This window comes from Notolabrus celidotus, chromosome 3, assembly GCF_009762535.1.
Source record: "Notolabrus celidotus isolate fNotCel1 chromosome 3, fNotCel1.pri, whole genome shotgun sequence".
NCBI classification, from domain to species: domain Eukaryota; kingdom Metazoa; phylum Chordata; class Actinopteri; order Labriformes; family Labridae; genus Notolabrus; species Notolabrus celidotus.
Genome location: NC_048274.1, coordinates 11526001 through 11538830, shown reverse-complemented (window position 1 = coordinate 11538830; position 12830 = coordinate 11526001). Strand labels below are relative to the sequence as shown.

Sequence of the window (12830 nt, the reverse complement as noted above, 5' to 3'; positions counted from 1 at the left end):
TAAATGCGCTGCTTGCTGCTGGGAGGACATTTTCATTCATTAGCACAGTCACAAGCACTTAAAGCACTTTAAGGACCAGGAATGGAGAGGAAGGGTGGAAGGATGGAGAGGGTGAAAGGGTACAAATATAGAGGGATGGAAGAATAGAGGAGCGATAACTTGAACAGTGAGATAGCCTCTATTGTTAGAATAAGGCACCATGGTCAGGAAGGGAGTCCGGACAACACTTTTCTTATATTGTGATTGAAAATTGTTTATTGAAAAAGGAATAAATTACTTATTTTTTAACCTCAATGATTTGGGGTTTTGTAGTTTCATTTAAAAATTGAGTTAAAGTTGAGGCATAAATGAGGGAAGGATCTACTTTGAGGCTCTATCTGCATCCAACAAATGAACATTAAGCTCAAGAAACAATAAACACCAGGAAATCCAAGAGTGTTTTTTCCCCCCAGATCATCCACCAGCGTTGACATACGAGCTATACCCTGAGTAAGAAATCCACCACACACCAGTTGTTTCCCCTTTTCCACTCGAGGTCATCACATTCATTCTCAGCCCATCAGGACAATGAACTGTGCTGACCAGACAAGGGAGCCCAGAGAAGAATGGTAGCAGATGGTTCAGAGCCTCAGAGGACCTCGATGATCCCGACCAGGCAGGCACCAAAGCAGCAGAATTAGACACAACAGTTGTCATGCTTAGATAAGCGATATATTTAGCTCATCTGTTGCTTGTGTCACATTAGCAACATCATTAAGACAACAAATGCCCCCTTTCCCTCCCGACCGTCTCGTATGTTCTTTAATAGGTTAATCCTGCCCTTTCATTTCAAAACTGTGTACCCTTCCATAAACAAAGACAGAAGATTGTTATGATTGTGGTTCCTCAAAGCTGTCTTTCCTCTGGTAGTTTTCTAAGAGTCCCTCTCCTTCCATTTTTACAGTAATCACTGATCATCACCGCTGAAGCTTCTTCGAGTGCTCTCCAGAACAGAGTATCTCTCAGTTCCTGCAGCTCGGGGACAGCAGACTGAACTTTGTGAGGCTCTTGTCTTCTGCTGTGTTCCCTGCTCGGAAAGCAATTTCCTCCAACAAGGGACTTTATTTAGGTGGCGATGATACACAGCACATGAGGCAGACCAAGTCTCTATTATTAACAGGAGATTAAAACAGCTGTATGGCACTCTAAAGCACCCTCTCCTCCCTGAGCTAACATACGGCTCTGGATTTCAAGCTGCACTTGACCATTTAAATTACTGCAACAACCAGCCTTCACCAGCTGGGGCTCATTACCACGACGCTCGCCGCTGCTACGGAGAGCACTGACTGTCTCGCCCTGAAAAATCAACTCTGAGAAACAAGACACTCGTAAAATATTATCTTACCTTCAGGTGAAACAAAAAGTAGCCGTAGAACCACTCAACTTTTTTCTTTTTCACCTAGTAAAATTTGTCTTATACAGTCAGGCACTATACATGGGACATTTCTCTCTTGTGTGTTGAATACTGCAAGTTCTGTTAGAGTGAAAAATTGCAACTCCCAAAAGTGTAAATGTACCCTCTGTATTCCAGGATTAAGCAATAATCTACCTGAATTGCTCAGCATTGTTGGCCTTTAATAATAGCAATAATTGCCAGTATGAATAATCAAAGATTGCTAGACAAAGTATTCATTTCATTAAAACAAAATTATCCTTTATGCTTATGAGAAACAGCATCAATGTTCAGTATAAATCTTCAAACTTTCTGCAATTTTTTCTTCAAATGAAACCAGAAATAATCCGTCCTGATATCAGGAGGTGACTGAACGATTATCTCGTGAGAGTCCTGTGATGCTCTGATACAAAGACCGCTGAACGAACACTTAAAAATAAGAACTGGCAAATTATTTTTAGGCTAACAGAGGTCTAATTTATTCGTCTGATGAAGTGCTTAAGCTAAGAGCTCCCCAGACACTAAATGAGACACATGCATTCCCGAGGGGGTTTAACATTTGATTGGATGTAGTTATATTACTACAGCCCTAATTAAGAAGGGGGATGTGTTTCAGCAGCTCTTTCAAATATTTGTTTTTCCACCATACTCTTGATAGACTGCAGGCTGTGGGAGGGAGAGCTGAGCAGGGTGAAACAGGGTGCGGATATGACATCGACCCAGCAGTCTTATCGCAGAAGAGTATTTTTTTGTTGTCGTAGTGGAATGAAAGCCTTAAAATTGTGGTAGCAAACTTTGATGAATACCTGCGCTGAGTGAAAAGTGTTCTTGTGGAGCAAAATAAGAAGAGGTAATGTTCCTGGCGTCAGGTCAGCACTTTGAGTTTTATAGTCAAAGAGTTTTGCTTGGCACAGAGAAAGACCACACTTATGCTGATGTGCACTAACACACAGTCTTTGTCATGTTGGATGAGGTTCAGAACAAACTGGAAACACAGAAGCATCAGTGTTCCCAGGTTGAGTGTATGAGGGGGAGAAAAACACGAGAAAAGAGGCGGATATTCAGAGGCTTGAGTTTGTGAAATAGAAAGAGGGAGAGCTTGGGAGGATCAGGCGCAAGTTCGAGAAAAAAAAGTACACACACACAAACACACACACATGTAGGGAGTCATACCGTCTTGCTCTGTCTTTGTCATCTCCTCCAGCTTCTTCTGCTTCAGCGTGTCCACTACGTCTGCCAGGCTTCCTTTGCGGCGCTCCGGAGTTCCAAACGCTGATCCGCTCAGCAGGTCACTCCGCTCCCGGGCCCCCTCCTCCGGCTTGTGTGGAGAAGTGGAATTGTTCCGGAAGGAGTACAGGGAACATACTTTATTGCTGTCAGACTCCTGTAAGACAAACAGAGGCAGGGAGGGAGGGGAGGGGGGGTGGCAACAAGGGATGGGATTTATATTAAATGATGAGAGCGATTCTGTGTTGTGTCAAGGCTCCATTGAGCTTTTTGACAGTTTTTCATTCAAATGCAGTGATTGCTGGGTTTCTGCAGCTCAGGGGCGATTTGGCCGTATCAAATGGCTCCTCTCTGGCTTTCACACAGCGGCGTATGTGTCTTCAACAGAGCTGGCTGCGCTGGTAAATGAGACATGACAAGCGAAAAACTGAGATGAAATGATGAGGTACACTTTCATAGGGCATATCCATAATGCGCCCAGGCTTTACTTTTCATCTGCAGAGACTACACAGAGAAACCTCCCAACTGTAATTTCTCAAATTGCTTTTGAGTGTGCATTTGTGTTAGGGTGACTGCTGTGTAATTTGTTCATTTTCTAGTGGAGACCTATTCTCAGCTGAGTGCCTCGGGCCGTCGTAAATCTGTGTCCTGTCTCAAGCTGTTGTTGTTTTTCAGTCCCACCTGTGTATGGTTTAGTATTTAACTAAGGGTCCTGTCTCTGGCTGACTGGCTGAGTGCTCCCTGTGCACAAACAGAGACATGAAGGAAACAGGGGAGAAGAATGAGGGGGCGAGAGAGAGAGAAGGGGAGACTACTCTGCACATGGGAGTGTATGGTGAACACACAGACCTGCGTCTGACAGAAGGTGGTGTTAATTATGGTTTGTGGAGTCTGAGAAAGCAGAAGGTAGCTAAGCAGCCAGGAGTTTGCAGCCTTTAACGGGGGAACACTTAGCTCTGATTTAAACTTTGGCCCTCACAGTGAAGAGAATAAACACGTCACACATCTGTATCTAACACACCTATGCAGGAGAAAGGAACTTTAATCAACAACAGCGTGATAACAGAGTGTTCTAACGTCGGGGGGATGATAGAAGCACGTCTGGAGCCTCTGACAATCCTGAATAAAAAGACAGGAATGCAATAAAAGGGGCAGGAATGTTGACAGTGCCAAACTCTCATCCCTGTGTTACATGTAGAGCTGCAGGCAGAGTTATTGTTGGTGTGTAGGGTGGTCTGGTACCAAGCGCCAGGGTGGCACGACCTACTCGCCGACTCTGCACCTCCCGGCCTGGGTGTTGGATGATTATGCAGCGTGGCAGAGACAGTGGAGGGTGCTTGAGGGGAGTGGAGCAGTGCTGGGTTAATCAGCTGGCATAGGTTCAGGGCACAGCCCACACAGACGCATGGCACAGCAGTGGAGTCAGGTAATCAGCAACGGCAACACTCTCATTCCTTTCCCCTTATGCCTTTTCCCTTTTCTTCTCTCTCTCTGTCGTCCTCTATTTTAACCTCCTTTCTTCTCTCTTTTGCTCATTTTGTCTTCTTCCTCCTTTCTCTCATTTACTTTTTAATCCACTAGAAAATACAAAGAAACATTGACGCTCTAGACAGTAGAGCATTTTTTTTTCTTGTTTAGAATAATCATCATCATCTCATTCATCCTGTCTGTCACCTGTCTTTAGACATGTGTAACCCGATCATCTTCATATAACAGCCTCATCTGCCTCAGTGAAATATCTGCTTTCAAAGATCACACTTTCTGGAATTTATTATAACAGTGTTGGAGAATCTACTACACTTAATTTATTAATTCATAACAAAATTTGAGCTGTGCAGGGGATGCACATGATGATCCTGATTATTTTGAAAAAGGAAAAATGTTTTTGTCTTTAATTTTTAACCTTTTTTTTTTTCCAGGCTCACTACAATTCCATACAATGAAATAATTTGTCAACACTATTTTAAAAAGCTGCTCCATCACTGACTATTAATAAAAACTTCTTTTTTTTTAATCTGATATTGATTCCAGTTTTTGTAAACTTTTTCTACATTCTCAGAGTTTACGAATCTGCTAAAATCCTGTTAGTGACATCCCTTAATATGCCATGCATTAGCACACCTGAGCGTACCTTTGCCTGTCAATTACCTTCATCAGTCAGCATGCACAGCCCAGCATCATGAGGAGCAGTCTGCTATGGAGTTTATCCATGTGTGTGTGTGTGTGTGTGTGTGTGTGTGTGTGTGTGTGTGTGTGTGTGTGTGTGTGTAGGCATGTGTGTGTTGCGCTGCAATGGCGAGGTGTTGAGGCTCTCAGTGGGCGGCTGCACAGCTACTTCAGAGGCCCTCTGGGTCTCTTTACCACAGAGCCGTCTGTCACACACGACCACCTGCCTTCCATGTCTATAGCCCACAAGTGCTGTGCTCTTCGTCGCTCTGCTCACATCAAAGCAGCTTTGCACTTAGAATGTACAGTGTTTGGGGTCTGGCTGCAGATGTAGCTTACACCAAACAAGACAAACAACATACGTGCACAGAGGACAAGTCATGTTTCTTAAAAGGCAACGAGAACTCACGCAACAGGAAGCACAAAGGACTTCATTCCCTGTAGTTGCTTTTTTACATGCCATCCACCTTATCAAAGGGAGTTTGAGGTTCTTTGTTTGAGCTGATAATACCTGATTGTCCAGGACTTGGCAAAGCTGGCCAAAGAAGTTTCAGCAGTATGGAGCTGAAGAACATGAGCTGAGCTTCTTTGTGCAGGTTGGAAAGAATGACAACCTGCTGACCCTTCATTTATCGAACAAGGAGAGTAAGACCTTAGAGCATGCAGGTTATATGTTCTCTTTTATTAGGTTTTCTCTCAAAAGAAACTACTGCTTTGCCCTCAAAACTATTCAAAGTGTTTCTTTTATTTCTTCTTTTATATGAAAAATCAAATAAAAGTGGAAACATTTTGAGTTTAAAAAGAACAGTTTTGTAAGACTTATTTTCACTCCACCCGGTAGTGAGGGCAGGAAATACTTTTTAAAATTCCACCTTAATATTCTTTGATGAATTATCTTTTTGTTTCCTGTAAGAAAAGGGCCAAATGTTCACAAGCACCAGTTTGGTGGAAATGTAACAGTCTATTGCCTTTCTTTCAAACTTTTGTATGTATGTAGCGTGATGATAACACTACCCACCATGCGCTGCTGGGCTGCCACCAAGCTGTCCCAGTCGCTCTCCGGCGGCACACTGCTTAGCGGCTGCATTTCATCGGGGTGGGCTTTTCCGTGGAGCAGACTGTGCAGGGGCAGCTGCGGTGTGCCGTGGGCCTCCGCGCTCTCCTCTTTCTCCCAGGACAAGTGCTCCTGACTCATGGCATCGTCCCCGTCGACCACAGAGGCGAAAGGAGACGTGGCTTGTTTGGAAGACATGACTCTGCTGCAGGGGGGGAGAAAGGGAGAACAGAGATAAGACGTCTTGTGAGGATCTTAAACCACCCATGACATTGAGTGCTGTCTCCTGGAGTGTTTCACAGACAACGTGCAGTTACGTTCATTTTGCATGGCTGTAGCACCTGAGCAGATAATAATGAAGCTCCACCTGACTGTGGCATGTAGCTGCTCCAGCCTGTGGAGTTTGGAGCAGGCTGGGGTTCTCTAATCCTGTGTTTTATGGAGATGGATGGCTTGATCTAGAGCTGGATCTTTGCCTGCTTGGGTCTTGGCCCAAACCCTAACACACTTAGTCAGGCAGTAGGTCAGCCAGGCAGCGGGACTACTATCACGACGAGCTGAACTTCTGCACCACAGAGATATCACATGAGATTGTTTTCCTCGCTACCTGAATAATGTCCTTTGTCTTTCATATTGATTTGTTTTTGTCCTTCAAACATCTAGTTTGATTTTTTTTTCCCCAAAACACAAAAAACAACTCTTCTTTTATTGTTTTCATTTCTCACATATGGAAGTAATTAACATCTTGATGTGACAGTGTTATCTCAGACCAACAAATCCTACTTGAGCAGTTAAAAATCAGAAGCTATTAGCAGACGACTGAATTTAAAAACGTGTTACAAGCTTTCATGAATATTACAGTGAAGAGAGCACTTGACATATCAGATGCAAAGAATACTCAAATGTTAATTCCACTTTCATTTTATTTCTTTAACAACCTTTTTTTTCCCATGCAGAATTTTTTTTTACAACTAAGTAAACTGCTTTCTTTCCTCTCTGTTAATGAGGCCACACTTGTGCCGTGTGCTACAATGAATGAAATTAAACACTGTGCCAGGAAATCTAATTATACATTTCATATTGAATTAAAAACGGGATGATATGGCCTTCCTACTGATGTGAAGTGGAGGAGCGGGAGCACATTTAACTCCTGATCTGCTTTCCCCTGAGCTTTTGTTCTGCTTTCTAACCTACAGGACTTTGACTATTCAGGCTCTATGTATCTTCTTTAAAATATGTGTGTTTTTGCCTGTGTGTGCGTGAGAAAGACAGAATCGGGGTGTGAAGGTATGAGTCTGTGTCTGTATGTGACAAAATGCTAAGGGTACAACTGATCACTGGTCACCTCACTGCCTCCTTCTCATGCTCCATCCACAGGGGTCAGTGTGACAGCGCTTTAGCTTGCCTGGGGGGTATGAGAGGTGGGGGTGGGGGGTGGGGGGGGGTGTCAAGGTTGAGCCTGGCTGTGGTGCGATGGTGGCCTTGCACTGTCTGTTCAGAGTCAGGCACACACTGATAGAGGCGGGTATGATCCATTTAAAGATGTTTTTTTCAGAGCACAGTTTTTGGTTTTTAATAAAATAAGTCTTTCAAAATGAGGAGTCTATCTTTCTGCAGACAATTTTGAACTGTGTTTGCTATTGAGGCAAAATAAAACATTAAAAACAAAACTTAAAAACAAATGCAAAAAGAGAGAAACAAAAACAACAAAGTTTCAAAGTGAAATTTGAAATTAAATCAAGTTTGAATAGTGAGACACAAATCAAAGACTGCTCTTGTTGTTTCAGTGCATTTTCAGTTCCATATTAAGAAGCAGAAAGGTTGTAGTCTCAATTCAGGATTTTCGGTTGTCCAATCAGATCACAGATATTCTTGATATTAATTTCTGACAGAGAAAGTAAAGGTGTCCAACCATCTAAATCCATTACAACACTGTCATTGACTCACACACTCACACACACACATGTTCACATAACCTGTGCAGTGAAGGGGCAAACAATGGCGACTTTAAGCTAATCTCATGAGTCTAAACAGCTGTGCAAACAAGTCAGTCAGGTCGAGGAGAGCAGGAGTGTGAAACCTGTCTGTCTGTCTGACTGCCTGCCTGCCTGTCTGTCTGTCTGCCTGCCTGCCTGTCTGTCTGTCTGTCTGTCTGTCTGTCTGCCTGCCTGCCTGCCTGTCTGTCTGTCTGTCTGTCTGTCTGTCTGTCTGTCTGTCTGTCTGTCTGTCTGTCTGTCTGTCTGTCTGTCTGTCCATGTGTCTGTCATCGTCTGTGACTGCATGAGGTGTCGTCTGTGTCTCTGTTTAGAAGAACTAAGCCCTCAATTTTAATCAGCCTTTAAATTGTTTCCTGTAATTATATCAAAGAGACAGCGATCCCAAAATTGGGTACAGTTAATTGAAAAGCAAAAGTCAGAGAAAAGTTCAGAGCATGTATGTAATGGGGACAGCATGCTTGTGTGTGTGTGTGTGTGTGTGTGTGTGTGTGTGTGTGTGTGTGTGTGTGTGTGTGTGTGTGTGTGTGTGTGTGTGTGTGTGTGTGTGTGTGTGTGTGTGTGTGTAAATATGTGTGTGGGAGCGGGTCAGGCATGTAGATTCTGACATATTTTTTATTCATGTCCCCAAAAAGCTTGAGCCTGCAGAGCAACAAGCACCTCGTCCTCAATGGAGTGTGAGAGTGAAACAAAGCACTGCTTTTGTCTTACACAGTAAATCAAGTGGTATTATTTTACCACTAAAATATTCAGTCTCTCAGGCACTTTTACTTTGGTCTCCAGCCATCAGTCAAACTGCTGAGGCGTGAGTGAGAGAAGGCGATGGAGAGAGAGAGAGAGAGAGAGATAGAAAGAGAGAGAGAAAAGGAGCGATGGAGCCTCCATCCTCCTGTAACATGTGTCTACAGCAATCTTGTTAAAGAATGCAACAGATCTGCGGCAGGCTCCATAACAGTATTTGTCAGCAGGAGTTAATAATTTATTAGCAGTGCTGGGAGGGCTGCGCTCAGGCAGCTTAAGAGTGCGGAGAAGCCCCTCTGCCCCACCCCCACCTCCAACAAGCCCCACACAATACTACCTCGTATTATTGAAGGGGAAAGGGGAAGAGGGGTGGTAATTCTCTGAGAATATCTGAGGGCAACCATATTTTATTCCTCATATTTAGAGAGAGGAGCACCCAGCGCTGAGATCTAAAGGGGGTTTGCGTGTGATAGATCAGCACAGACACAACAAAGGCATTGATGAGGAGCAGCATGCAGGATCTAATCGTATTTTCTGATAGCGTTTCACTATTTACAGCCTCCAAGTTCGTGCTCGCAAAATAAAATCAGCAAAACAGCCGAGTTTGTACAACTCCAGTGTATATTCTGGAGCTGTTGAAATAACTTTTATTCGCATTAATAATTAAATCAGTTTATCTGGGAGAAAATAAGCCCAAAATGTGCTTTAACAAACCAAACAGTGGGAATATGGTGAGCTGAAGCGGTTGCTCATAAATTCTTGACAAGCTTCCCTCCCTCATGCTTGATTTCACAACAACAATGGACAACTAACAAACCAGAGTAATCAATAAGTGCATGAAATGCTGCTTTCCTGCCCACTTCCTCAAAGACAAAGCCCAAGTGACTCTGAAGCCTGTGTAGGCAGAGACGAGGGACGGTCAGCTCCAAAAGAAAGCGGCTCTATATTTAGCTGACAATATTGCGCACATTTGAAGGATTAGGATTTAAGTTCTGCAGCCGTGGGCTAATATAGCCTGGAATGCTTTGAGTCATGAATTGTTCCCTGAGATAATGTTTCATCAGCGTGCAAAACAACCTCCGCTTAATTGGAGAGTATTAGAGGAGTGTTGTGCTCTGCTCTTCTCAGGGGTCTTGTGACTGCAGGGCCATGTGTCGTCGGCTATCCCATTTCCTCTTTCATCGTAAAAGGGTCTGGCTGACTTTCACCCTCACGCCGGATCTGCTCAGTCACACTGTTTACCTTTTATAGACAATGGTGATGAGCAACTCCACACAACCCCCGACTCATCCATATGTCCACTTGTCTGTCTTGCACTTTAAACTTTTAAGTCTTACAGCTTGCTCCTTTGCACAGTATCAGAGGACTCAGAGAATGAAATACAAACAAATGTTAAAAAACAAAGCAGCTGTGTGTAATGAAAGTGTGTTCTCTTGTGTACAAAAATACAGTTGATTTACTTTAAGTTACACGACTTCAAAATTGGTTAATTCCTATGAATTGCAAATCAATTTAGATTATTAAATGTGTCCGTTTGTCATCATCGGTGAATAAAGAAAATTTGGCATATCACAGCACTTGAGGTGCATGATATCTTTTAATATATCCAATTAAAAATATGCTTCTAAGGGTGTGTGCTTCTACTTTATCCCCAAGTGGAAGTTATTAAACGAGAACATCAAACATTTTATTAAGAAATATGAAATCTTAAACACAACTACATCGTTAATTTGTTCTATTAAATTAGTTTTCAAAAATTAAAAATGACTTCTAAAAAAAACTCCATCAAGTCAGAGTTGACCTTAAAGTTAACTTACAGTAAAAGTCCATAAAGAAAGTAGTTAAAGCCTCCTGTATTCCATGTGTGTGAGAGAGTGAGAAAGAGACAGTCACAGAGAGAAAGAGAGAGAGAAAATCATCTGTGTGTTTCCCTTCAGGGGTTCCTCCTGTTCTAACAGGTGTCGTGGTAGGGTTCCTCTGGGTTCTTCACCTGCCATAATGAGATATTACTACCTGACAGCTCCCAGCTGGAGGAGCATTGACACGGAATCCACCGTTTAGCACAATTAAATTATCACCCTCCATTGTGATTGTGCCACGCTGTGCAGCAGCCAGCTTTCTGGATACATAATCAACTCCTAACACGGGCTGTGTGCCGCACACAGTTAGTCTCTTTTTCATACACACACACACACACATATACACAGTGTGTGCAAACATATTCATGTTTGTCAATTGTAATATTTCTGCACATTTTAAAAGCAGATATGACAGAAAGGAAGATTGCCAGGATGTATTTTAGCTTTGAGTCAGTATCACATAAATTGATTTAGATCTCTTAAAGCTCAGCAGACATCGTAATTACATATAATGATATTAAAATATAGTAAATGGTTGGGAAAATACAGATTTTCCAACAAGGTAGCGTACTGTACAGTCACTGGAGAGTTGTCTAAATGAATTTGTTTAAATTGTTCCTCCATTATTGTTGACCTTCCCTTGCAAAAAGTCAACTCAATTACGGCACCACTTCATCCTCACTTCACACTCTCTCCTGATGCCTTCTCTATTAGACACTGCCACAGTTACCACAGCTAAAACCCACACTCCAATGATAGCCGCCCAGTGCAAATTAAGCCAGCCACCTGAAGTGCACACTTTACATATTGAGCAGAGCATCGATAATTACTTTGCAGGGTAAATTATTTGCAATAATATGCTGCTAGAAGAACTGCCTTGTGTCTCACTTTAAACACTTGTGCAGCTGCCATGACAGCGTGCTCGCTGTCCTTGCCCCCCATGCAAGGCAAAGGCAGATGCAGGTGTGAGAGTGCTTAAGTGTCCCTGTCTGTCTACTCGGGAAGGGTCGATGAGCACTCACACACTGAATCCCTCGTTGCCCCCTCCTGCCCTACCTCCTCCTCCCTCTCCTCCTCCTCCTCCCTCTCCTTCGGTCCCCTGTGCCATTGGCCCTTTTCCTGATCCCAGGACACAGGCTCAGAGCTGGATGGCATAACAGCCTCTCAGTTCCCCAGGACACACACAAGTTCACTCATGCGTATGCTTTCACAAATGAAGGATGTCTGTACCAACAAAAAAAAAATCACTCCTGGCCTTTTAAAAAAAATCTAGACGGCACAATTGTATTAAAGAAAGTCTCCACCAGAAGAGCAAACATGATGTTTAGAGTCAAACATTTAGAGAGAAAAAACTGTAACAGCAGCAGGACATCAACCTCAGCAGCCAAATGGTTTCTCTGTCTGAGAGGCGAAAAAATAATACAGAGACAAGAAAAGCTGCTTGTTGTTTCACCCGTCTTTCTTCCTCTCCTTTACTTTCTCTACTTTTCTCCAGGCCCGCTGGAGGATGGAGTTCCCAATGAGCCCTCTGTTACTGTTGCCGCCGCCGCTGCACTTAGACAAACCTCACAGCAAGTCAAGCCATCAACCAACACAAGCCTATTTGCTGAGCAACAGTGGAGCTTTGTGGATCGCCTCATAGTTGACAGTAAGTTATGAGCCCTTTGTAAGCAGGAGAAGGAAAACAGAGATCGGAATTTGGCAGGAACATAATAATACAGAATTCTCCTGTTCATGGAACCTGAAATTTTCACGGAAACAATCGAGCATTGTTGAAGGAAAGAAAGGCCACGGTGACAGATGAAATATAGAGTGGGGCCCCTTCTTTTATGTTAAACAGTAAACAAAGCGCTATTCAGGGCCAGGTCTTTTCTGTCATTTATAAAGATAACTTCTTCTGTGCACAGGAGAATTTGCAGTAAATGCAGCACTTCAACAAATCGGGTGTAACATCTCTCACAGTTACCAGAAAAGTGAGTTGAGGAGCCGGCTGTAGGGTGTCAAACAGAAGTGAGGGGATGCATCCCAAGTTTCCAAAGAGATGCACAATAAGTCTATAGGGGAGCATAGAAATCTTCAAAAGCAGGGGAAGTTAATAGAAAAAAAGAGACTTTTGGCCAAATACTCCGGCACAATAGCTAATTATGAGGGAGAAATTTAGCATGAGAAGAAAAAGCGTGATCATTAGTGACTGTGAGTGGTTTATGAAAGTAGGGAGGGGGGTATTGTACTGTATGCCAGTGAAACTATGGGCCTCAGTCTTTGGTCTTGCCACCATGAGGTCATCATTGGCAGCTTTAATGCCAAGCAGAAATAGGGTTTGTACAACCACCGTTGGTTTGGACATCTGGAATGCC

General features: G+C 43.2%; 1 protein-coding gene across 1 annotated transcript in view; it reads right to left on the bottom strand.

Annotated features, from left to right (window-relative positions):
* sox6 (SRY-box transcription factor 6) overlaps positions 1–12830 on the bottom strand; it is a 137568-nt gene that overhangs the window by 87440 nt on the left and 37298 nt on the right. The window contains exons 4-5 of the mRNA XM_034680096.1: positions 5844–6084; positions 2606–2816 (exon numbers count right to left, since the gene is read on the bottom strand). Coding sequence (XP_034535987.1) covers positions 2606–2816; positions 5844–6084 — 452 coding nt within the window. The remainder of the gene's footprint in view (positions 1–2605; positions 2817–5843; positions 6085–12830) is intronic.